This window comes from Anopheles ziemanni, chromosome 3, assembly GCF_943734765.1.
Source record: "Anopheles ziemanni chromosome 3, idAnoZiCoDA_A2_x.2, whole genome shotgun sequence".
NCBI classification, from domain to species: domain Eukaryota; kingdom Metazoa; phylum Arthropoda; class Insecta; order Diptera; family Culicidae; genus Anopheles; species Anopheles ziemanni.
Window position 1 is genome coordinate 54,688,102 of NC_080706.1, and position 23,363 is coordinate 54,711,464.

Consider the following 23,363-nt stretch of genomic DNA (forward strand, 5'->3'; position numbering starts at 1 on the left):
TGTATGACTTACAGTAAAAAGGATTGCCCAAAAAAAAAAAAAAAAGAAAACCCACAACACCCAGATGGATGAGGCTGCCTTTGAGCCATCCTTCAATTCCTTTGTTGTTCGCTACCTCGCCCATGTTCATCCCGTAGTGCAACTGTATTCTAATGACTAAGTATGTGGCAATGTTTGTCAACGACAAAACAGAAACAACCTTGCACAATTAAACAGATCAACAACGAAATAATAATAAAACTAACCGATTATCGTCCTTCCCCGATCGATCAATTGGCCATCCGATGAAGAAGAACACACACACAAACGCGTGCGCGCGGGCACGCAGAAACCTAAGCAAACCATTTTAGTTGTCCTTCGGTGGTAAACAGACGCCCCAACCGAGCACTCGTCGATCGAAACCGCAGGAGAAGAGGTTACAGTGCGAGCTGATATCTTCGGTCCAGGCGACGGATGACACCATGCGACGGTGTCCCTGGCGGCTCGTACGGGGCAGCCGAGCGATCCGCTGCCCGTTCAGATCGAACAGTCGGATGTGGCGATTGTCATGCGGGATCGAGATCACCCCGCTGGCCGACACCGCCAGCCGGTTTACTGCCGAATCGGTGCGGATGGTGGTCAGGGCGGAGCGCATGTTCCGCAGCTCCCATACCTTCACAGAGCGATCGTCCGATCCGGACACGACCTTGTCGTCGCGCGTGAATACTGTCGAGGTGACATTTCTGAGGAGAGAAGCGAGGATGGGGCAGGTGTTAAAATTTACAACAGACAGATAATTGAAGAGAGCAGATATTAAATAGTTGGCGGTGGAAGGAAAATTCCACTTCCGATGCGATTATTTTAACAAACGTATATACATCAAACATGTCAAATGCATCGAAACAAAAAATATAAGTAATAAACTATTAATAATAACATAAATCAATTGACTAAAGCCACCTAAAATTTTTACGATGTATAAAACGACCTAGCATTCCAGCACTTGGGAGTTTTATATGCACATTTAGTTGCAATTGGAATGCAATATATGTGAACGTTAAGTAAAGACTTCTTCTTCTTCTTCTTGGCGTAACGACCTCTTGGTCATGCCTACTCGTTAAGGGCTTACGAGACTTGTTTCCCTGTTGTACGTGGATAGTCACTCCTCTCGTACAGGGGAGGGTTCGGTCTCTGTTGGGATTCGAACCCACGCCGTCGAGGTGGTGAGCCCCGGCGCTCATGGGCCGATTTTCTAAGTAAAGACTAAACAAGTTAAATTGAAGATGCTTATCTGAGAACAATAACTATTTTACAAGAAAACATGTTTCTATCTATCCAGAAGATGAGGCTATCCAGAAGATGAATGAGAATTTTCATGACAAAAGAGACAATCACAAATGTAAAATTGATTAAGAAAAAATCAAAACTCAAATAGGGAGAAATACAAATTTGAATATAAAGATAAATGAGGTAAAAATAATCTTATGGTATTAGCTATTGGCTTTGAAAAAAAATTAATATTGAGAATATTTAGTTCTTTAAAATCGTTCTGATTTTTTATAACTGAAATAATTATGTTGCATAATTAGTCTTCAATTATCCAAATACAACCAAATATTTCAATCTATAGAATCAACGATTCGATATCTATACAGTCGGAAACTAGGTCACTTGTATATACTTACTCGGTGTGTCCTTGGAACACCGAAACTGCTGGGATTGGATCACGGAAATCCCACAGCCGGAAGGTCGAATCTCGCGACGCCGTGACCACCAGCCGTTGGCTCGGATGTGCCGAGGCGTGCGTTAGCTCATGATCATGCCCACACAACGGATGCAGTGGTTCACGCGTCTCTACATCCCACAAAATGGCCGACCGGTCCCAGCTAGCCGTTATGACTTGATCGCCACCCGGCAGCCAGTCGGCAGCTACCACCACCGATGTGTGTCCGCCTGGGCCAGAGAACTCACAGAGTGGCGTCCGCAGAACGTCGGTGCGTTCTTTCTCCTCGTACGGTCCTTCCTCCTCCTCGTCCAGCTCCTCCTCCGACGAGTGGCCCTTCCGGGCCGGGACCTCCCAGTTGACGGCCGCCTGCCAAATTTGTGCCGTTGCATCGCCGCTGCCCGTCAGCACGATATCGCGCGTCGGATGAAACTTGATCGAGTTCACCGAACCACTGTGGCCTTGGTACTGCAGCAGGCAACGCCCGGTGTCGATGCTCCAAATGCACGCACTGTGATCTGCCGACGCCGTACCGATGATGGGCTGGCCGGCCTTCGTGCTGACCTGCCACACGCCATCCTTATGGCCGCAAAACTCCCGCACCAGCGAGCTGACAACGGACTGCGCCTTGAAGCTCGACACAATTCGACTCGTCTGTGCACGTAGCTTGTGGCCGGCCTTGACCTTGCTGCCCGCACTGCCAAGCTTCGATTTGAAGCTTTTATTGACCGACCCATCCACCTCGAACGCATCCTGCAGTGGCAGCCTCTCGCCGATGGTCGAATCACGCGGCGTACCAGCGACGGCTTCCAGCTTTTCACGCACTGCAAAATGAGAAATGATGAATGGTGAAAACCAACGGATGGCGGAGCGTAGAATGGCCTTCGCCGTCAACTTACGGTTCATGTTTTCAGCGTGCAGCAATTCAAACTCTTTCTCAATCTGTGAGAATAAATGGTGCAGCCGAGCACGAAACGGTTCCTCGCTACCACCCATCGCCGTGGGCATTATGTCCTCCGCCAAACTGCCCAGCTTCAAGGACCGTTTGGCCGTCAGCTGTTTGCCGATGGCAGATGAACCACCGACGACGCTACCGCCGGACGATCCGACACCGGCCACCCCCGATCCGGATGCGCTACCTCCACCGCCAACGGCACCTCCACCACCACCGCCAACCCCAGCACTCCCACCACCAACGCCACCGATGACCGAGCCGCTGCTCACCGACGAAGGCGTTACCGAGGGCTGCTTCGAAGACGACGACGCATCCAGGGGCATTTTGCGGCCGAGCAGATCTAGCGCCATCGATTTGATCGATTCCCGTCCGTAAGCTGCTGCCTTAATCCGGTCTCGTGCGCCACCACCACTGCCACCGTTGCGCTCCGAGAGCGCCGTACTGGTCGTCGTCGTCGTAGGTTATGCAAGTACCACCTCCCCGCTGCTGCCACTGCTTCCGTAGCCGAAGTTTGCGTGGATTATCGATGCTGCGAGCACACAACCCCCCGTGTGTCACTTTCCGAGGTAAACGGATGGAGGAAAATCCACCTACTTCACGCCAACGCGACCACCCGACGTGCCACTTAGCTTTAGGCCACACGCAGAAGGTCAATTGATTCCTAATCAATTCCAATCCAGTAACGAAGTTCGCTCGTCTTCTCTAGGTAAACATTTATGTTCTAGGTGACAAAAGGCACCCCGTGCAAAACGTTCTTTCTTGCTTATTCACTTTGAACTTGTGCGACAGCAAATTCTACGCACAAAACAAACATAACTATCAATTTTCCTTCCGAATGAATCTGCTTAACTATTTGTTGAATCTGTTTTCACCATAACTGTCGATGCAGTGCTGCGATGTTTCGGAGCAAAACAACGAATGCTCGGTTTTTCATTTTTCTAGTGTTGGCAGAATCGGAATTCGGATGATCCAAAGACTTGATCCCGGATGACGGATTTTGCAGGAATGGATCTCATTTGACAAGTTCGGATCGAAATTGATTTGTTTTGTATCCCACGAGCCTTTGACAGCTTATTCACCTAAGATCGGCTTTGTGTTTACGGATTGCTGGCCGTCCGTGTTTTATTGTGTCCGTTGTTCATAAGTTTTACTGTTTTAAATAAGTTTCGAAATTCAAATCTGTATAATTTCTCGGTCATTTTCGTGAAGCACTGCCAGAATTCTAGATGTTCGAAGGTTAAAAGAGTAAATGGCCGCCATGTTTTCGATCGTGGCTACACCTCTTGTGGACGTTTAAACTGAATGTATGCAATTGGTGATACATTAATTCGTTAAATTCAACCTACGAGTATTTGAACCGTAGTGTGTACCTAGGGATGCGGTATGAAGGGAGCCCACGGGACCCCCTTATTTCTCAAAACTATAACAAACTCTCTTTTTCGGTAGACATAGCGCAGTCCGCTCGCTTCGCTCGCTGCGGGCGCGCCGCCGTTTCCAAAGCATTTCTTCGGCTAAACTCATTGTTTCATGCTGTCCATCATGTGTGGTATAGTTTACTTACTAGTAACTTAACATGTAAAAGTATATTAACCCGCATTCAACCCCCACTGCGTGATTACCGCTATGGTCTTTTAAGCGAACCGTTAGCGTTCAAAAATTCGAAACGAATGCATGTGTCGCGCTTTGCATAGCTTCAGGCGCTTCATGTGAACCAGTAGGAAGAGGAGAATCTAGCCCGGGGGCTCATTTACTCTTTTACCGTTCGAAGTAATGCATCCCGAGTCAATCGTCAAACTCAATGCTGGCCTCTCCAAGGCATATAAAGCCTTCAGCAAATTTAGACAACATGGAAGAATAGCTCTTTCAATTGGTAGCTGCAGCCATTCATTTATCGGGTGCTTTGCTTTCCGTTCCCTTTACTCGTAGGGAAGGTTCTTTGGCATCCATATTTAAATGAACTTTGACAATCGATCTGAATTTTTACATTAATGAAATTATCATGTTACGACTGCTATTTTGGAACGGTTACCCCAAGAACATTTCACGTTGGCACTACCGACTAACGATCAGCTCAATATAAAAAAAAAAAAAACAACAACAACAACCGGCATACATAAACCTGAACCAAAATTAAGATTGATTCTTAACTATTTCGTTAATTTCTAAATGAATCAATCTCATCATCAATCAATCGAAAGATTCAAATCCCTGCAGAGGTTGCATTTTCCCACCACTACATTTTTTCTTTGTTTTTTGACAGCTACCAAGGTTAGTGGAAGCAAAGCTATGACACATCCATTAGATCATTTCTAGGAACCTTGCCGATTGAGTGTTTTTTTTAAATTAAACGTTTTGCACCCTTCTTTTTCTTCTTCTTCTTCTTCTTAGTTTGCAAGGATCTGGTGTAAATCCTTACGGCTGTTGAATCTAGCTTCCTGGGCCTTCGCCAGCTAACCTGGTGATGTAGACCTCTAAGGGTTAAGGACCGGCAACTGAGGCCATATGTCCCCGTTTTGCACCCTGGAACAGCTGATAATTGTAATTATTTTTATTGTTCCTTTTTGTATACGCAAAACTGGAAAAATATTATTTTAACTAACATGCATCCTTTTTGAGGGCAAAAAACTGAAAAACGGTGGGCATGTTAAATGTATCCATCGACAGAATGCAACATGTGACCATTCGATAATTCGTAGGTAAAAACAACTACAACAAAACATCATTATCAGAGGATAAACGTTTCTTTTATGTGTTTTTATTTATTTTTTTCTTCATTACTTTTTTTGATCACATGTTTTGCACAACCAAGTTAAAAATCCGGAAAGTACCGGAAGTTAAACACCAAACCATTTCCGAACACTTTCAGATACATTACTCTACTTGCCGTTTCGGGTGCACTATGGTCATAATGAAATTGATTGGGTCATCATCGCGCGGCACTCGCCGGGTCGCAGTTTCACGGATTTCCGGTCTGTTGGTAGTTGGTCGTGCACGAATGGTTGCCTTAATGTCACGGAAGTCTTCCTGTAGTTCCTTCATCAGATATTCGAAACGCTCCAAACGACCCATACACGCCTCCAGGGATGGCTGACCGCTGTCTTTCGGAGTGGTTTCTCCACTGGATTCATACTTTTCCTTCAGCTTATTGTAATCCTTCAACAGTTGGTCGTACTGTTCACGGGCCACATACGCAACCTGGTCATCTTCGACGGCGGATACCGTTTGAACGGACACCTGTTCCGGCTGGAAAGTACCCATCGCGGCAACGCTCATCCTTGTACCGTTCTTGTTTGGTTACTGTTGACTGTGGCCTTGTCTTGCCAAATGGCACAACACGAATGAGCTAATCTTCGCGAAACATTCTGCCAAATCAACAGACAACACCACCGTTGCCATCCACGAGGTTATCAGCTGAAATGATTAATGTGCCACAATGGGCAAAGGGTGTCGATTCGGTTAGATAAACGGCAGCAAGCGAGAAATGATGCCTCTCGCGCACATGGTACACGAGGCTGTGTTTAAATAAACAGCACAATTTGATAATGACTGTGTTAATAGCCACAACACAACCTAATAATGTTCGTCTATGAACTGGTTCAAAGCAGATTTTTAATCTTGAAACAAATGATAATTAGATTAAAGTTCTCAAGAATAATGCAACTAATCACATGCTTCTCAAGACTTACCTTAATGGCTATGCAAATGAAACCGTGGTTCTACCGAAGACAGAGTATTAAAAAACACCTTTTTGAGACATTTGTTTCCCCTAGTAATATATTTGGTTTATAACATGCTTCTACAGGTCATAACGATTGTTTCCTAACGTTTGGCTGCATCAACATAGATAAACGCAAACGGAGAAATGTAACATTTGTTATCTTTGATTCAGTTAATATTTTCCTTCGAGCAATATCGACAGAAAAAGAAAGGTGATCGTCAACTATGAAACATAGTAGTGTTTGGCTGTACAGTTCTTAAAACTAATTACAATGACTGCGTTTCATCATTCATTGTTACCCGATTTTCTGTTAGTTCCAGCAATTATGAAGCGCCAATGAAGCTATGTACATAAAGAGTTTGTTGTTTGTTTAGTTCAGATTTTTCAGTAGTAACTTTCTTTTCTCCTTCTGCCAGCAGAAATACTTCATTCAACTTCTCGGCACCCAATGCGTGATTGACTATGTTTGTGGCTAACGGCAGTAAAATGCTTATTCTTTAAAAAAACACATAATCATTTCGAGTTGAATAGATGAAATGTTTGAAATTATATAGCATATCATTCCATGAAACAGATTAAAAAATATTGCATAGAACATTCTTCATTTTTCACTTCTTGTCATGCAAATGTACTGCAAAGAAAAGAGCTACCGAAAATGGGAACCGCATTATTTGAAGCGTAGAGAAAACACATGCCACAACCGATGCAGATTGCAATATCTCACGAAGTTTGCGCAGAAAAGCAACAATTCTATGGAACATCTTATGTGTGGTTTTATTTTAAATGTTACTATCACCACAATCCCTTCGTTTTTGATTATATTATCTATTTTTCTATTGTTCATTATACACCACTAACAAATAGACACCAATCGTAAGCATTCGGATTTCTCGTTTGTTTTCTATGCAGATGTCTTTACTAAAACGTTTCTTTATCAGCTTCCCTTCGCATCTTTAGTTCATCCCCCTAGAATCTGTGGGTTGGTTTTTTCTTTATTTTATTTTACGATAAAATGTTAGAGCAAATCGGTGGACTTTATGTTTTCCTCGTATAGGGGTAAAAAGATATAAGTCATTTTAATCTCTTTTCATACACAAATGAAACGGTTTGAGAACATCGCTGTGGTTTTCATCTACTTCCAGCACCATCCCTTTCTATACTATACTTTCTTCCAAAGACCAAGCGTATAAATAACTGTGGTATAATATTCTCCTTTCTTTCTTTCTTTCTTTCTTTCTTCGTTTTCGGCCACTACCAGGACACCACGTCGCTACGTTTCTTTCTTCAACATCCTTCGCCGGCCGCGGAATTGCGCTGGGGCTGGAAATCATAACCTATGTTGGTATTATTTTTATCTTCATTTTATTGCCGAAAGTCTCCTTCAAAAAAAAAATATTTCCTTAGACTTAGAGTGAAAAAATAGATTGGTATTTCACTTAAAATGTAAATATAGGACACCGCACACACACACACGCATCGACGGGAGTACCGCTGCCTTCGAGGTGCACACCCCATCGTCACCAATGGGATGCTGGGATAAGAGCGGGGGATCAGGGAAACGTGGATTCTTGGGTGGGGCTCCCGTCAAGGTTCAGGGGGCGTTTGATCAGTGTTTTTCGAAAAGAACCGGTAGACTTGCACACGGGAAAATTGTGTCTAAAGCCTTGGATGGTGCCTCTACCGTTCTTTACTGTATTACCATATTAGCTGATTGGCCGTTTCTAGTTTGATTTTGCTTTCTGTTTTTGTAATTCCCTTTGTGCTACTTGGCTTTCCGGCGGCTACCTCTAGAAGCTACCCAGTTTTATTTTATTTTATTTTTTTGTTTGCAGAAAAATACCAGCACCAAGAGCGCTAAGAGGTAATTCCGGCCATCGACCGTCTATCGACTTGGTGATAGATGCTGGCAGGGGTCGGTTATTTCCATAATGGTTCAAATTGATTTTGCGTTGATTTGTACAGTCGCTGCTACACGTAGACACTCAAACACGGCTAGGTTTTGTTCGTTTATGATAATCTGACCCTGGCAACTATTTCCCTTTTAGTGATTTTGTATTTTTTAATTTCGACTCCTCCACTCACATAATCCTGCACTCCTTACACAACTCTTTTATTTTTGTTTCGTATCCTGGCTTGCGTTTTACAGTTCTCTCAGTTACTAGCTGACACTTGCACGCTCTCGTTTCTCTAACAGCTACATTCCGGCACACTGTACACACCCATCTTTGCATTGTTCATTTTGCGTCTTATTTTTTTGTTTGTTTGTTTTTATATCAAAATATCATCACTATATAAACACCGATTTAGCTCCTTTTTTACATGTTAAAAAAAAGATGACAAGAAGTCATAGAAATTACGGCGACTGTTTCAATCTCCTATGCCCGAAGGCATAACGATCGAAAGCGATACACGAAATCAAAAGACCGGCCGGCGCAGAACAGCGGGTTTCTATAACTAGCTACTAGAGTTTACCGTGCACAAGAGTGGTATCCCGCTTTCCGGGAGGAGACGTGTGAAGGTTGGTAGAGTAAAACGAACAAAAATACGAAGAAAAATAGGCAAAAACACCGGAAACATACACCGACGCGCGCACCCTTTTGGTGTGCGCCACCAAAAAACCTGGCGCCTTGGCCGGGCGCGAGGACAAAAGTGCGCGGTAAGCGTCAGTAGTAGCGTGCACGCCGGCACGCCTGTAGACTTGGGCACAAAGGAATGGGATGCGGATGCGTTTCGGCGGCTTCGGCCAGCGCGCTTCGAGCCGGCATCCGGGAGTTTTACAATAAATTAATAATCATTTATAACAACAGAATCCGCCCGTGATCCGCCATTATTGAGCCGATGCGTGCGTGCCGCTGCTTGCCTGAGCTGTTGATCGTTGCGTCAGCTCCATCTCGGCCGGCAGGTCGCCGCGGACGTAGTAATCGGCCGCCTTGTTGCCGGTGCCGTTGCCAACGAGCGAACCATTGCTGAGGGTCCCGTTGGCGCTGCCGTTGACGGTGGGGGCCGTGCCGTTGGCCGTGTGGCCGTTTTGTTGCTGCTGGAGCAGGAGAAGATCAGCCGCTCGCTTCGCGGCAGCCGCTTCTCTTCGCAGCTGCGATAAAGGAAAGGAAAAAAAACGATCCAATAAGAGCTAGATGTCGGACAAACATATTTAGTTAAAAACAATTTATTCCTAGAATAAATATATCGATATTATTTAAATTTCATTTTATAGGAACAAAAATTCCCATCTATGTTAATTGAGAAACTTGAGTCTTTAACTAAAAATCTTTGCTTACTTAAATAAACTACGCTACATTTTAATGGTAACTTTTAAACATTAACACACTTTGACATTATGTCAATTTTTAATTTGTATTTCCAAGGTATTAAAACACTAAAAAAGTTTTAAATTTCAAATGCTAGAACCAGTTTAGAATGATGTAACCATGTGGCTATTCCAGGAAAAGAATCTATTCCAACAATGAGCCAATGTCTAAGCATTACAAAATTCTTTACACTATCATTCTAATTTCAGAGGGGTCGATACATGTTGGATTGGTAGCTATGATGGACAGGTTTGACCCACCGTTCAATCGGTTGATTGCATTGCAAATGGTTAAGGAAAGGTCATAGAAATGTGCGAAAGCTTTTCCAACCTTCGACCCCAATATTTTAACACTCACCTTGTTAGCTTTGTACGTGGACTGGTAGAATTCGTTGAACAGGAAGAAGAACATCACAGCGTGCATACCGATCCACCAGACGAAGGCTTTCGGGTAGTTGCAGTCGATGAACAACAGTTGGAAAGCGTGTACCATGATCAGAACGAACTGAACCTACAATATACAACAGGTTTTACGTCAGAATTCGCAACGCCAAAGCGAGAGTCATGGATATGGAGCTCCCACAACAGGCTGAACAGTAACAACAACGTACCATCTGAAGGGCGGTAAGGTACTTCTTCCACCACAGGTACTTCTGGAATTGTGGTCCGAGGGCAGTAAACAAGTAGTAAGTATACATAACTATGTGTACGAACGTGTTCAAAAGGCCGAAGAATGTGCTGTGACCACCTGTTTGCCATCGCGAGGAGAGAAGAAAAACGGGGGTTAGATTTTAAAACCATTATCATAAGCAGCAAGGGTCAAAAGGTTATTGAAACGGTGGCGGCCCGTGGCGGTGGCGCCGTGGAGAACCTACCTGGAGTGAACTTAACGCCGAACCACACCGACATTGGCATACATCCGTGGTGAATGACGTGCAGTGTCGACACTTGACTACTCTTTTTGCGCATCACAAAGAAGAACTGCCGGTGGACATGCGTTGGGAAAATGGAAACGATTAGTTAATTCAGTAAACCATTAGGAGTGTCGGGTTGCGTGCGTCTTTGGACACAAGGGTGATCGACACTTCAGGTGCAATGGCTGTTCGATCCTTAAGCCACGGCTCGATCATTCTCATTCTCGTTCTGCTAGTTGGTGTCTACTCTCCGGGGGTGTTTGGCTTTAGAACGCACTGGTCCCATCGACAGTAGTCGCTGTGAGCGACATTCCAAGGTGGTCATGTTTAAGTCTGATGGGCGAAACATATTTTTCCACCCGGCTCCATGTGCATATATGTACGGTAGCTGTAAGCCCTCTTACTCTTCATAGCTTGCGGATTTCGATTCTGGTCAAACTAGAACAAGCCATGTGGTTCAAACCAGTTCACAAGTTCCCGTTGATCGTCACGTGTCTCGCGTGGATATATACATATTACCGTTGCAGAATGTATGCTGATCATGCTGTATATGGTGAAACTTGTATCCAATTCGACTCTGCAACTGTGGCAGTAAACACGATATAGTGGCCTTATCTGGAATTCCCCAAGTTGGTACTCGGCTAGTTCTTTAAGAACCTGGACGAACCCGATGGATCCCGCTCTAAACCGGTAGGATGTATAGGCCAATGCCAATGAACTGAGGAGTCCTGACGAGGCTGAGAAGGACTGGGTCTGGACTAGCGCTGGGCTGGATTTGATGCCCCCCCCCCAAGTGCAACGGACCATCTTCACCCGCGTGGTGTGCGTCAACTCCGTTAACATTCCGGTTTTCTGTTTTTTACCAAACTGGTTTATCTTTATCACAAATGCGCGCATGCACACATACACGCACACGCACAGAGACACAGTAAGGCCTCCATTTTGCGAACATATGGGTCCCGTTCTTCTACCCCAAGACGCGCCGGATTAACTCTGGCGATGAGCCGGCGTACCTTCTTCTTCCGGGCGAAGGAACGTTCCAGAAATTATCAGAGCCTAACAGGTTGTACGGTGGCGCGGGGAAAAAGAAAAGAAACATCTGGGAGACACTCGTTTGTGGCCGAGAAGGTAGACGTTTGCCGCGAGCCAGCAGCTTTGCGGAAACATGAGATGTACGCAAAATTTTCACAAGCGAGTTGGAGTTCGCATAGCATAGCTTTTGCAATTAAAAAAAGAAAAGCCAAACACTCCCAACGTGACAGATTTTCGATGGGGTTTCTTTTTCTCGAAACATCTCTGGATGGAGAGGTTCATTGATCCCACAATGGCAGTGCTATCTGGTCAGACTTTGGACCTACACCACGATCGGTACACCCCTTCCTTGACTTTGACCGCCTTCGAAAAAACGTCTTCTAGTCGCGTCATGGAAATTGAAAAGAAGAAAGATAAAAAATCGCACAAGTTTATTTGAAAGTCAAACAAACACTCTCCATCACTTCCGCCACAGCAAATAGAGCCCAAACAAAGTCATGCCACAACAAAAAGCAACCCAACTTTTGCATGACGCTTTCAGAAGCTCCAAGTAGAGGTACACACTCATCCATGTCCGACTTCGTCATCTTCCTAATAGACTGTGTTTTCTTTTCTCATTAGCGATCGCCGATTCCTACCAGCTCACGGTGATCGTTCAAGATTTGAAGTATTTGCGAGTTTTAATGAGGATTTCAGTACCGATTTTTTACCGGTTTTGTTGTTCCCTAAGTTCTCGATCACTCGGGCTCACGAGAAAGAACGCACACCAGATTAGCACCCGAAACCCCATCAGGGTTTTGACAAATTGAGGGTTTTCCTTTTAGCCTCTTGTTTTTGTGTGATCGAACCACCGCGCAATCAAACGATCGCGTCCAACAATGTTTCACCTGGAACTGCACATCTCTAGGTGGCATACTACTCGATCGACCATTTGTGATCGTGTTTGCGAAACGTGTGACCGGAGGCAAACTTGCGCAAATAGCAGCCTCGCGGATGTTGGAAGAATTACGCAGCGTGTTTGCGTTCGGGGGCCGGAAGGGTGGCTTCCAAGAGTGGCAGGAAGCCGTTCGGTCATCGATTGACGTAAATATTTGAGTACAGGTGCTCTTTGGGGTTGTTTTTTCAATCTTATTTCCTTCGCCGAGTTTTTACCCGGTGAGATGAGGAGGAAATGAAAGCAATTTGTTCGCTATTTTTCCCCCCCTCTTCAGGCTTGAGTGAACGGGTGTCCTCAAGGGCACTCAGCGATTCCGGTGTGATGGGATGGCCATGAAATTGCACGCCAGTGAACTACAACATTATATTATCTTCAGCGTTAAATGGTATTCGCTCTGGAAGCTTCGAATTGACGCAACGGTCCGAGGGCACTTGAATGAGGATGATCGAGCCGGGAGTATCTTACACGCTGGCTATCTTTTACCTACTTACCGTGTCAAAGAACTCGGTGAACTTAGAGAAGTAATACCACCAGCAGGCGTGCACCATCTATCGAGTCCGGATCGGGATAAAATTGAAGCGATCAACCAGAAAAGGGGAAGAGATAACATGATTAGAAAATGATCACAATTTACACCAGTGGAAGCTGCTGGCGTTGAGGGGGTTGAAGGGGAAACAGGGCCAGGCAAGCCGTAGAGTGATGCTTTAGTAAGAAACGGGGAAACGAGGTGGTTTCAAAACAATTTTAAGGGAGGAAAAGATGGTGAAGTTTTAATTTTTTAATTTTTAGAGAATAAGAGATCTTTGGACACTGGACCAAGGCACACATATAAAAAACACAGAGAGGTAGTAGAGCGGCATTCCATGCACTAGAAACGATCATGATGATGATGAAGGACGAAACGCACACAGAGTGTGGATGGTAAGGGTTGAAATCGCTAAACAACAACATACGGGGGTGGGATGGAATAATGGACGAGCAAATGGTTTCCGAAAGGCTGGGTTGGACATGTCGACCAACGATTAAGAGTGTACCGCGGAAGTGAGCGCATGCATTTGATGAATTGTAACTTATGAAAAAAAAAACAAGATTACGAACAGAGAACTGGGATGGGACGAATTTTGGTAGACACAAAACAGCACGTTGATTCTCAAAGAGGCATACACGAAGAGCATTCTCTCGGTTTTGCTTTTCTTTCTTTGAATCTCGATAGCGTTTGGGTTAGTATACAGATAGCATTAAATTAAAGTGATTAACTAATTTTAGGTTAAGTAGATCAAAACAAAAGACAAGCTTTTCTTAGGTAGGTAGGAAAACATTGGTTAGAATAAACAAAACTACTAAAATACGACTATTTAGACAAAAACCCAAAATATTAGAGGTGACTGTTTATGAAAGGGTACTACATGCTGTTAGTCAACACACATCAAATAGCGATTAAATGGAGTATGATTATCTTAGCATAAATAGGAGCTTATGTTAGCGGTTTGACAAAGGGATGGAGAAACTGAAGCACGATCAGTACGGTGGCATCAGCCAAGCCTTGCTTTTATGCTTGTGTGTTTCTTCTAAAGCTTTCTGAGCATCAAACCTACCCTCAGCGTTTTGGGGTGGTTACTATAGTCGACTGGCTGACATCGGAAGTTATAATGTCCCGTTAGCCAACCCGATACACCGATCTGTAAAATTGTAGAGAGGGTCCAACGGTTAGTGAATGGGTTCCGGATCCGCAGCAATTGTAGCTGTCCACACGTTCTACGCGCCCGGGCAAACCACCACCGCCAGGTTGCCGAAGCTTCCGCAACGGCCACCACCAACGAGCGTGGCTTACACGGGGCACGTGTTTTTTTTCTCTGTTTGTTGCTTGGTTTATCTTCGATTTTGTCTGAAGCATAGTCAACGTCTCCGATCAATCAGTCTTGTAAGCATTTGTCTTTCGTGTCCATGTTGGTTGGGATAAGTTAAAAAAAATAATGTGTGTCCGTCGTTGCCTCTTTTATGAGGGGTTTTTTTTTGAGTGCATTTCCGTCCGTCAGTAGGCTTGCAAACATAATTGTGTTTTGCTTTGTCTTGCCGCCAACTGTAGACATTTTTTTAAATGCACCACCGTTCAAAACTCGGCAAACATAACGACGTTGTGTTTATCCTTTAAACCACTTCAAATGTTCCATGTGTATATAGTAAATACATAATTTAAAATCCAAACGAAATAACAGATCGTGCACTATTTGTGTTGTTCTTGATATTCTTCACCCAAATACAAACCTCGTTATACAAACCGTTCAGTTTGATCGTATACAATCGCTCGCTGGTTCTGAGCAGCTTTCGAACGGCCAGATTTGTTCTTAAGATACTATATTTGTAAATCAAAACTTGGGCGCGAATGGTCTAGGTTTTTGCTAGCATTCGCCCGGTGCAGTTTCGTTTCCGTCGACGATCCCGCAGTGCAGTGGGAATCGGTTCACTACTCGTACAATACACCATACTGTCCATTTTATGGGTAATGTCGAGCAGAATCGTTTGCTACTTCCGGTAAGTATGTGTTCTGTTTTTTCTCTCTAATGGCAACCTATGCCGGGATTGGGGTTAAGTGGCGTGTACGATGACGGAGCTGAGCTTTGTGCTGTTGTAAACACGGAGGGGATGTCCACTCGAGTCATAGTGTTGAGTGGATGCTGCCTTAGAAGAAACGGGCAGTTTTCGGGCAGGTATGTGCTACCAAAGATATTCGATTTTGCTTGCTGTGACATTACTTTACATGTAACTTCTGCTTTTCTTCTCTGCGACCCATCCACCCGAAACGAAAACCGATGAGATTTTCTATCATATCGTTGAATTGGGTATATCACAATGGAAACGATGGGGGGAAGGACAGACAGACAAAGGCAGAGAGGGAGAGAGAGAGAGAGAGAGAGAGAGAGAGAAAGGGTGACGCAAGGATCTATTAACAATGTCGATGGCGAAAGAATGTACAGTTGCTATTTGCAAGAAATGGTAAAGAAGACTTTAGAAGAAAGTTAAAGACTCTAGAAGAAGTATCTCTCTCTCATAAAAAAAGCAAAAGAAATGTTAAGTTAAAAAACTCATTACAATTGTTATAATTACGACGAACCGAGGAAATGATCTTGAATTGTAGAACAAAAACAGACCAGGAACTGCCGATGGCATTTGCAAGACGAGGACAAGCCGAGGTGATATTCCTCGGATAGCAAAAATAATCTTTCGAAATGGATTCTCCTAAGCACTCCGACAAAGACGTTGGTTCTTGGGGCGGACGGTGTAGGGGCGGGGCGGGCTGGAAAAGGAACAACACAAAAGCAACACTTACTCTCATCGCGCGTCCGGTAGTACCGTGATCCACGGGCTGGCAGCGGAAGCTGTACTCGCCCCACCAGCCGCCCATTAAACACTGTAACGGTGGGAAATCATATTCGCATGATCCCGGTGTTGGCAAGCGCACATTGGGCCACAAAGGGAAATGGTTGGAAAGCATAGTAGGATTGGAGAAAAAAAAATGGTAAACATGAAACACACGAACAGAACGCAACGCAAGAAGATAACTAAAATGCTTAAACGATAAAGGTTGATGCACTGGCAGGATGGAAAGGACGGGAGCATGGACGGACAGATTTCCGCCACGGAAGCGATCCGAATGGTATCCTATGCAGTTCCTTTCACTTCCCGAGGACACACAGTGAGGCATACAGTTCGTTGCCAGTGTTTTTGGTTCGCATCCTGATTCGCAGATGGTCTACGAAGGCCGAATGGGAGGTGCCCCATGGGAAGCGCTAGCAGGCAAAAGTGAAAGGTACTCCACCGTTCATCGGCAGGCTATCTTGACCGCGGAAATCACCGACCGACCGACCGATCGGCCTTCGAAGGTCTTACGGTCCCATTTTACTCTCCACCGGGTTCACCAGACATTTCCGCCCGAGGAATCCCCGATGATCAGAAAAAATTACCTGATCTTAAGTGTCATATTGGGGGTCACCCGGGTACATCAGGTAACAAACAAAGCAAGTTCATTGGAAACGTTTGCCTACTAGTGCAACGTGTGTTTCCTCTTCTGGTCACAACAGCTGACCATTAGCGATGCCGGGGACATACATAATAGACAGCCTTTAAAATTGACACTAAACATTGCTGTTAAGCGCTAAATACCCCGTCGTTGACGAGGGCATGCAGGCACAAACGCTGATTTTCGTTACGTATTAGATTGCTTTGCTAAACAACTAGAAGCTAATGCACAAAGTCGTGAGAAAAGAGATACAACATTCAAGCATCTACACAACAATTTACACGTCAGCTGTGAATATGTTTTTCAACTCTTCTGTTATCGGTCAGTGGTAAAGGTACGTCGAAGTAAAGTAAAAAGTGGTCGTTAAAAAGTACGTGTCGTGTTGTCGTGAGGTTTTGTGTGTTCCCACCCCCATTGAAGATGCTCATCTTCGGAGCGGAGGGTTTGCGTCGTCGGGTTTGGTGAATGCTTCAAGGCACAGTGGTGCCGAGTCCTAATACGGTAACTACTACAGGTGGGTACCCGGTCCGGCCATCAGACGAAGGCCAAGGGCCGCGCGGATGCATGTACCTCATAGAATAGCCAGGCACTGAACACGACTTGAACGAAGTTGTACACTATGAGGGTGTTTTTGAGCTGGAAGGGTTTGCGGTTTTCCATCAGCCTTGGGCCCAGGACCTGCAAGAGACGCGGGAAGAAAGAAGGAAGGAAAGGAAAATAATTAAAACAAACGAGAACCATGAGGTTGCGCTTCAACTCTTCCGCCAACATTACCTAAATTACCAACGAAGCTGAACGGTTAGTGTTTGCTACTATTTAGCTATAGTGGTTCTGTGATTGCATACATCTAGGCGACTCATTTTCTAGGCAGACAGTCGAACAAGATAACATTAACTAAATGAGCCCCACGAAGTGCACGATCGGAAGCGCGATTGTAACATATTGCACCGTGGGCTCAAGATCGACCCAATTCGTTCGCAATTAAAATGTAATTAGAGTTTCTACCGTTAAAAGTTGTAATAACGTGAGGGCGCTCAGGTGCAAAGCAGGTCGTCTTAGTTTGAAGTTCGTCGTCGGAGGCCAACGAGGCAAGGCCGGGCGGGGCCAACATTCCCGATATTATTTCCGAACCCAACCAACTCACACACTCACACATCCCTGCACTTCGGACGGCGCCATCGGTTGCGAACACCGTCGAAGTGGTATTAGCAGCGCGAAGGTGCAACGGACAGCCTAGCCTGGTCCGGTTAAGGTCAGGTTTGTTAGATAACCTAACCTTAACCGATTTTTTGTTTCACGTATGCTTTCACGCACCGCGCACCCCAACCACCCGCCCGCTCGCCCTACCTTCAGGTGCTCGAGTGCCACCGGCAACAACTGTGGCACCGGTTCGCTTTGCGGAGCCGTTTCACTTTCAAATTCATAACAACGCCTCAACAGCGTTTTCTGAAGCTGGTCAATAACGACCCACCAAACTGGCTCACTGCTTCCTCCACCCTCCGTCTCTCCATTTGCCGCGGTTCCACCGGTTTGCAAGTGCAAGTGGGTTTAAACTATACTTAAATGCCTTTTATATTTTAATGTGGAGTGCGAAACCGATATTGTAGGTTTTCAATACCCGCTTCTACCCCACTTCGGTGTGGTTTCAGTTTTCGGTCACCGATGGTTGCGACAAACGCTGGTGAAATTCCGAAAATTGCAACCTACACTCTGGCAGTGGAGGTGATGATTATTGGCCCGCGCGTTATGCAACGTGAATCAAGAGAGACAAACAGCAAGAGGGGCAATAGCAAAGCCACAGGGGGGCACAGTTTTCACGGACTCACGCACTTTTCTTGGTCATGTTCGCCGAGGGAAAGTGAGGGTGGCCAATGTCGCTGGCCGATGATGGCCGCGCACGTCCCCCGTGTGACCGATAGGAGTAAGAGGAGGAGAAGGCCCGACGGTTGTGGCTGTGTTGCGCGATCATCAACCAAAAATCGATCTGCACGGAGCGGCCGAGGTCGAGAGGGTGTTTCGGATGGCGGTTCGTGTTTGGTCGGAATGTTTGCTCATTGCCTCATCGATGGTCACCAGCTCGCCCTCTAATAGATTAACACTCTTGGCTAAGCGATGCGTTCCGATGGAGCCCGGGTCGTTGTGACCCGAGCGACGAACTCAACTTACGACACCTGCACCGGCAGCATCTCGCTGGAGCCAATCTGAGGAGCTGCAGTGGCACAACAATGTGACGATCAGATTTTTACTGAATAAGTTATCATTTTGGCTGATCGTTCTGTCAACGACAACGAACCCTAAAACCGACAAGTTGTTGGGTAGTAAGCATCGAAATGATGAAAATCGCTTCTGAGACCCTCGCTTCATTAAAACCCAAAAAAAAGTCCTACCCACTACAGCAGTGGTTTAGAAATCGAAAACTCCAGAGTCGATACCATACAAACCAGTTTGTACTACCAACCGAAACGACGCACAAATATACACATTTAGACATTTTTTTTTTCTAATCCACGCACCGTGCTCCAAACCCCCCTTTTTTCAAGCCGAAGGTTGGTTTACCTTGAAAATTTTCGATAAGGAAAACAGGAATTCAATAAACAAAAAATGGATGCCTCGTGGTCCATCATGTAGGTTCGGCGTTTCTCCTTGGAACCTTAAACCGGCCACGAAAAACATGAACATGCCGTCGTATCATAATTTCTTATATTTTACGATGAATATTAAGGAAACAAATCAGCATAGGCAGGTTTAAAAAAAGAAACATGGCAATCACCCCATCAATATGGAGCGAAATTTGAATATCGGATGTAGAAATCCTAGCACATTAACAAGCGATAGCTAATGTGCGTAAGTTAGGCGGGTGTGTGTGTGTGTCTGTGTATTTGGGCGATCGGATAGTTGCATGTATTCCGCTTGACCGAAAAAAGATGAAATAGTTTCAGGCTCCACACATCGTCCCGAGACGTGCATCGTTAATTAATGTCACCGAGCGGCTATCGACCGCACGATCGAAAAGTATGCTGAATTCATCAAGAAAGAAAAAACCTGGCTATATTTATGAGTTTACGTATGTTTCGGTATGAATTGCAGCAACGCGACTCGGCTCCGACATTTGACAACCATTGGGCATCGTTTTCGTATCCATCATATTTTATCACCTAATCTAAACATTATTCCGATACACATTATCACAGCCGGAAACAGGATAGTGATGGGTCGATAAGTGCACCATCGTATATTTTCCTCCTGCCTCGACGCTCCGGGAAGCGCACATAACGATGATGCCGGGTATTTAATACTCACTTTGACTAAGTACACATATCCTAAACATAGCGCTAGGGTTGGGAGCGGTGACGACATCAGGGGCCAATCTTTTGTCCGGGGATCTGAAAGAGGGAGACAAACAGAGAGAGGAGCGGTAAATAATAGTCACATTACGCATACTTCAGACCACACAACATTTATTCACTTTCGTTCTACTGAGCAGAAGAAAGAGGGCGCAGTGGTGGCGAACTGTAGTGTTCTCATTTGATAATTTTTATCAATCATGATTCATAATTTCAATTTGTTTTGTTAATAACAACTATAATAATAAATAAAATGATTCATAACTTCATTATTTTTGTCTAGTCATTTTAAAATACGATCCGATTGAAACAGAGACGTATTCATTTTTGTTTAGAGGAGTCACATAAAACCGTTTAACGGTCAACGTGTTGGTCGGCCATGGCTATCATGTTTGATAGCTAGGTGTCGTTAGTTTTTGTTCCATAAATAAATGAAAACCCAACATGAAGACAGAAGAAATATTAAAAACTCATTCTTACAGAAGCTAAGTCTTTGCTTGGCATTCGAAAACCGTCGGTTTGATGAATGTTACATGCAAACTTTATCAAAAGAGATTTTGCTAAAAACGGTTGGCAGTCAACGTGTTAAAACCGTTGATGAATCGCTGGCTTTCGTTTCTACTTTTTTCCCCCTTAGTACCAAATTTAAAAAAGTTTGCTATAATTTTTACTGAATTTGGATCATTTTGAAAAGTTTTCCGTTTGTTGAAAAAATGCAAAAAAAAATGACAATAGTAAATAATTTTGAATCATATCTTTTCGATTTACTACCTTTCCTAGCCGGGTTTGCCACCACTGCCACGGCTTATGCCGCCGTCGATTGATACAACGGTCGAGATGGTAAATTATTCCGTGACGACGAAAGCGTACGAACATCAAACAAGTGTGACCGAATAATGCGAACATGGGAGAGGACGCGGCTTCACGAGAAGCAGTGTCCTGCAGACGTCCGAACGAGTCCCTTTATGCAGGTTGGTTTGATGACGATAATAACGATGTGCGTGGAAGCCCTGCTCTCCCTGGCCGACGGTTCTGACGGGGCCGTTATTTGATCGTTAGGGTTGAAGGAGGCCCGCACACTTATCAACATATCGATATATGTTGCTGCTCAATGGGACCGCCACAGTATCGTCGCCACTGGGTGTCAGGGCAGGACGGAACGATACTTGCCGGACTCCGGGACCGGGAAAAAGAGAAAATTAGGTGCTAAACGGCAGCGCAAACATCGATTATGGACCGATGTATCACCGTCGACATCATCGACCATTTGCCTTCGCTAGCCAGCTGGGGCCTCTACTGGCCGTCGTTATCCAACATCGAGTGTGACACGCGCGAGAAACCTTCCACAAAACGAACGTTATCGTCTCTGGCTAGTGGATGGGCTGCTCCACGCGTATCAGTCGAGAGCGCACTCACGCCCACGGTAGCAGCACGCTGTTCCGACACGCTGTTCGAGATGGGTTGTACGAGATGTGTTGTCATCGCACGAGTGCCTGCCCTCCCCCCGCGAATCCGCGATCGGTATCTATGCCGTGCACATTAAAATCGTTTAATGTTTCAATTAGCACACCACGCCGGACCGCTTCGCTCGAGTACCTGTATCATTTTTTTCCCCATAGCTGTAAAACACTGTCCCTCCACTATCTCATACAGTCGCTCTTCTCCTACCTGTACCATCTTTCTCCACCCCATCGAAGCCGACCCAAGATCAAGACAGCTTTTTAATTTTGCTAATATATTCTAACACCAATCGTGCGTCACTGCGTTAACTCTCGCTCAATGCACATGGAGGAATATGTATCTATGGCTTGACTAGAATGTTACATGATGGCCACACGAGAGGAACGGAGAGATTGTAGAATAGAAATGTAGTCCATACCATCCGAACGGGGTCGTTCTACAAACAAGTGTAAAATTGAATTAAAAAACCAGTACGCAACGACATCGAGTACTTTTCCACGATCGTTAGTCGAAAGGTAGAAATAAAAAAACAAGCTCCAACCGACACAACTTTGCGCGCAATTGGAGCTGGCATTCGTGGCGGGGGGTGGGTGGTGGGAGGGGAAAAATTGGCGAGACAAGAATTTTAAATGAGCCCCCTATCGTGAGACGATCGGAGCCTGTTGAATGTAGCTGATTCACGGTACCGAACGGCTCATGCCAAGTGAGCGGGATGATTAACATCCGAACAACTACGCAGCCCCTTGTGGGAATCCACCACCAGGCGCCTCCATTGCGTCACTTGCGCGCAGGGAAGTTTCCACGACCCCGATCGGCTGTGCGCTCGTTTCCGTAATTTTCCGTTCCAAACAACGACCCCCCGGTTAATGAGACCGGCCTGAACTGTCGATGTCCTTCCTAACTGTCTGCATCGGTGAGCCGGAGCCGGAGTCTACTCCTAGGTGAACGCGACCTCGTGGAGACCAAAAACTGTGGCACACGCACCTGCGTCAGTTTAGTTTGTTTGGTTCACCGTTGGAGCTAACGAGGCGTTGGCACTGTCTACCGGTGGGCGATAAGGTTAACGCACCTGCTTGCACGTCATAATGCAACCTAAAACAACGGTGCTTTTTCCTTTTTCTTTGAATATGCATGTTTATTGCACGCCCTGCCAAATGGCAGTAGGTCTGCGCGCGGTTAATCGGGGTGCAATCCCGAGGGGTCAAGTGTCCCACACAAAGAAGGTGTCCAAACCGGAAGCCCCTCAGCAACAAGCAATACCCATTAAACGAAAAATAAATACACACAATCTCACACAATTGTCACCCTCCCACCGAGTGTGCGTGCGTTGACTCGACGAGCGAAAGCAATTAAAATGCATCATGCAGAAAAGCGCACCCCGGGCTCGATTGCATATTCATTTGCAGCGACGCACGAAAACGGGACGAAAGTTCACGCTCGGTTCTCGATAGCGACGAGAAACACTTTTGATTATTCTAATGCCGATGATTGCAATTGCCGCCGACGAGTCGCGAAAGTGCAATGGCCCGGATGTGGCCAACCGCCGGTCTCGGGCGGACGGCACGAAGAACGGTACGTCTTCGAAGCAAAAGTCTTTCTTGTAGCCCCATTAAATGAGCACACCGAATGAAATTGTAATGATAGCCTGGGGACATAAAACGCCGAGAAAGTGTTTCGATGCCCTCCGTGCGTGCCATTTGTGTGAAATTAAAATCGCGACATGAATTGTCTCCTTTAGGAACAACTTTAATCGTTTAAAAGTGTTTTCTCCGCAATAAAATGTGAACACTCAAAATGACTAATGTTTCAAAAGTAAGAATAGATGTTAAAATTGATCTTTAATTTAACGACTCTTTTAAAAGGAGATTAAAAATATGTCCTGTGTAGTGAATTCATGAATCTGGATGACTCTTTGCTTCGTTTTTTAGATTCATTAATCTGTGGAATGAATGGAATTAATGAAGGATGCAAGAAT

General features: G+C 45.2%; 2 protein-coding genes across 2 annotated transcripts in view; both read right to left on the minus strand.

Annotated features, from left to right (window-relative positions):
* Positions 1-265: 265 nt before the first annotated feature.
* Positions 266-3,180, minus strand: LOC131287080 (WD repeat-containing protein 37). The gene is made up of 3 exons (XM_058316097.1): positions 2,602-3,180; positions 1,665-2,526; positions 266-722 (listed from the first exon to the last, which is right to left on the minus strand). Exons 1-3 carry the CDS (start codon positions 3,005-3,007, stop codon positions 347-349), a joined length of 1,644 nt encoding a protein of 547 aa, XP_058172080.1. The 5' UTR covers positions 3,008-3,180; the 3' UTR covers positions 266-346.
* A 5,949-nt stretch (positions 3,181-9,129) lies between these two features.
* The window catches only part of LOC131287392 (elongation of very long chain fatty acids protein AAEL008004), a 36,325-nt gene continuing 22,091 nt past the window's right edge, over positions 9,130-23,363 (minus strand). The window contains exons 3-10 of the mRNA XM_058316436.1: positions 19,884-19,966; positions 17,154-17,261; positions 14,161-14,244; positions 13,057-13,113; positions 10,558-10,663; positions 10,294-10,430; positions 10,041-10,193; positions 9,130-9,466 (exon numbers count right to left, since the gene is read on the minus strand). Of these exons, the coding sequence (XP_058172419.1) occupies positions 9,203-9,466; positions 10,041-10,193; positions 10,294-10,430; positions 10,558-10,663; positions 13,057-13,113; positions 14,161-14,244; positions 17,154-17,261; positions 19,884-19,966 (992 nt within the window). The 3' untranslated portion in view covers positions 9,130-9,202. The remainder of the gene's footprint in view (positions 9,467-10,040; positions 10,194-10,293; positions 10,431-10,557; positions 10,664-13,056; positions 13,114-14,160; positions 14,245-17,153; positions 17,262-19,883; positions 19,967-23,363) is intronic.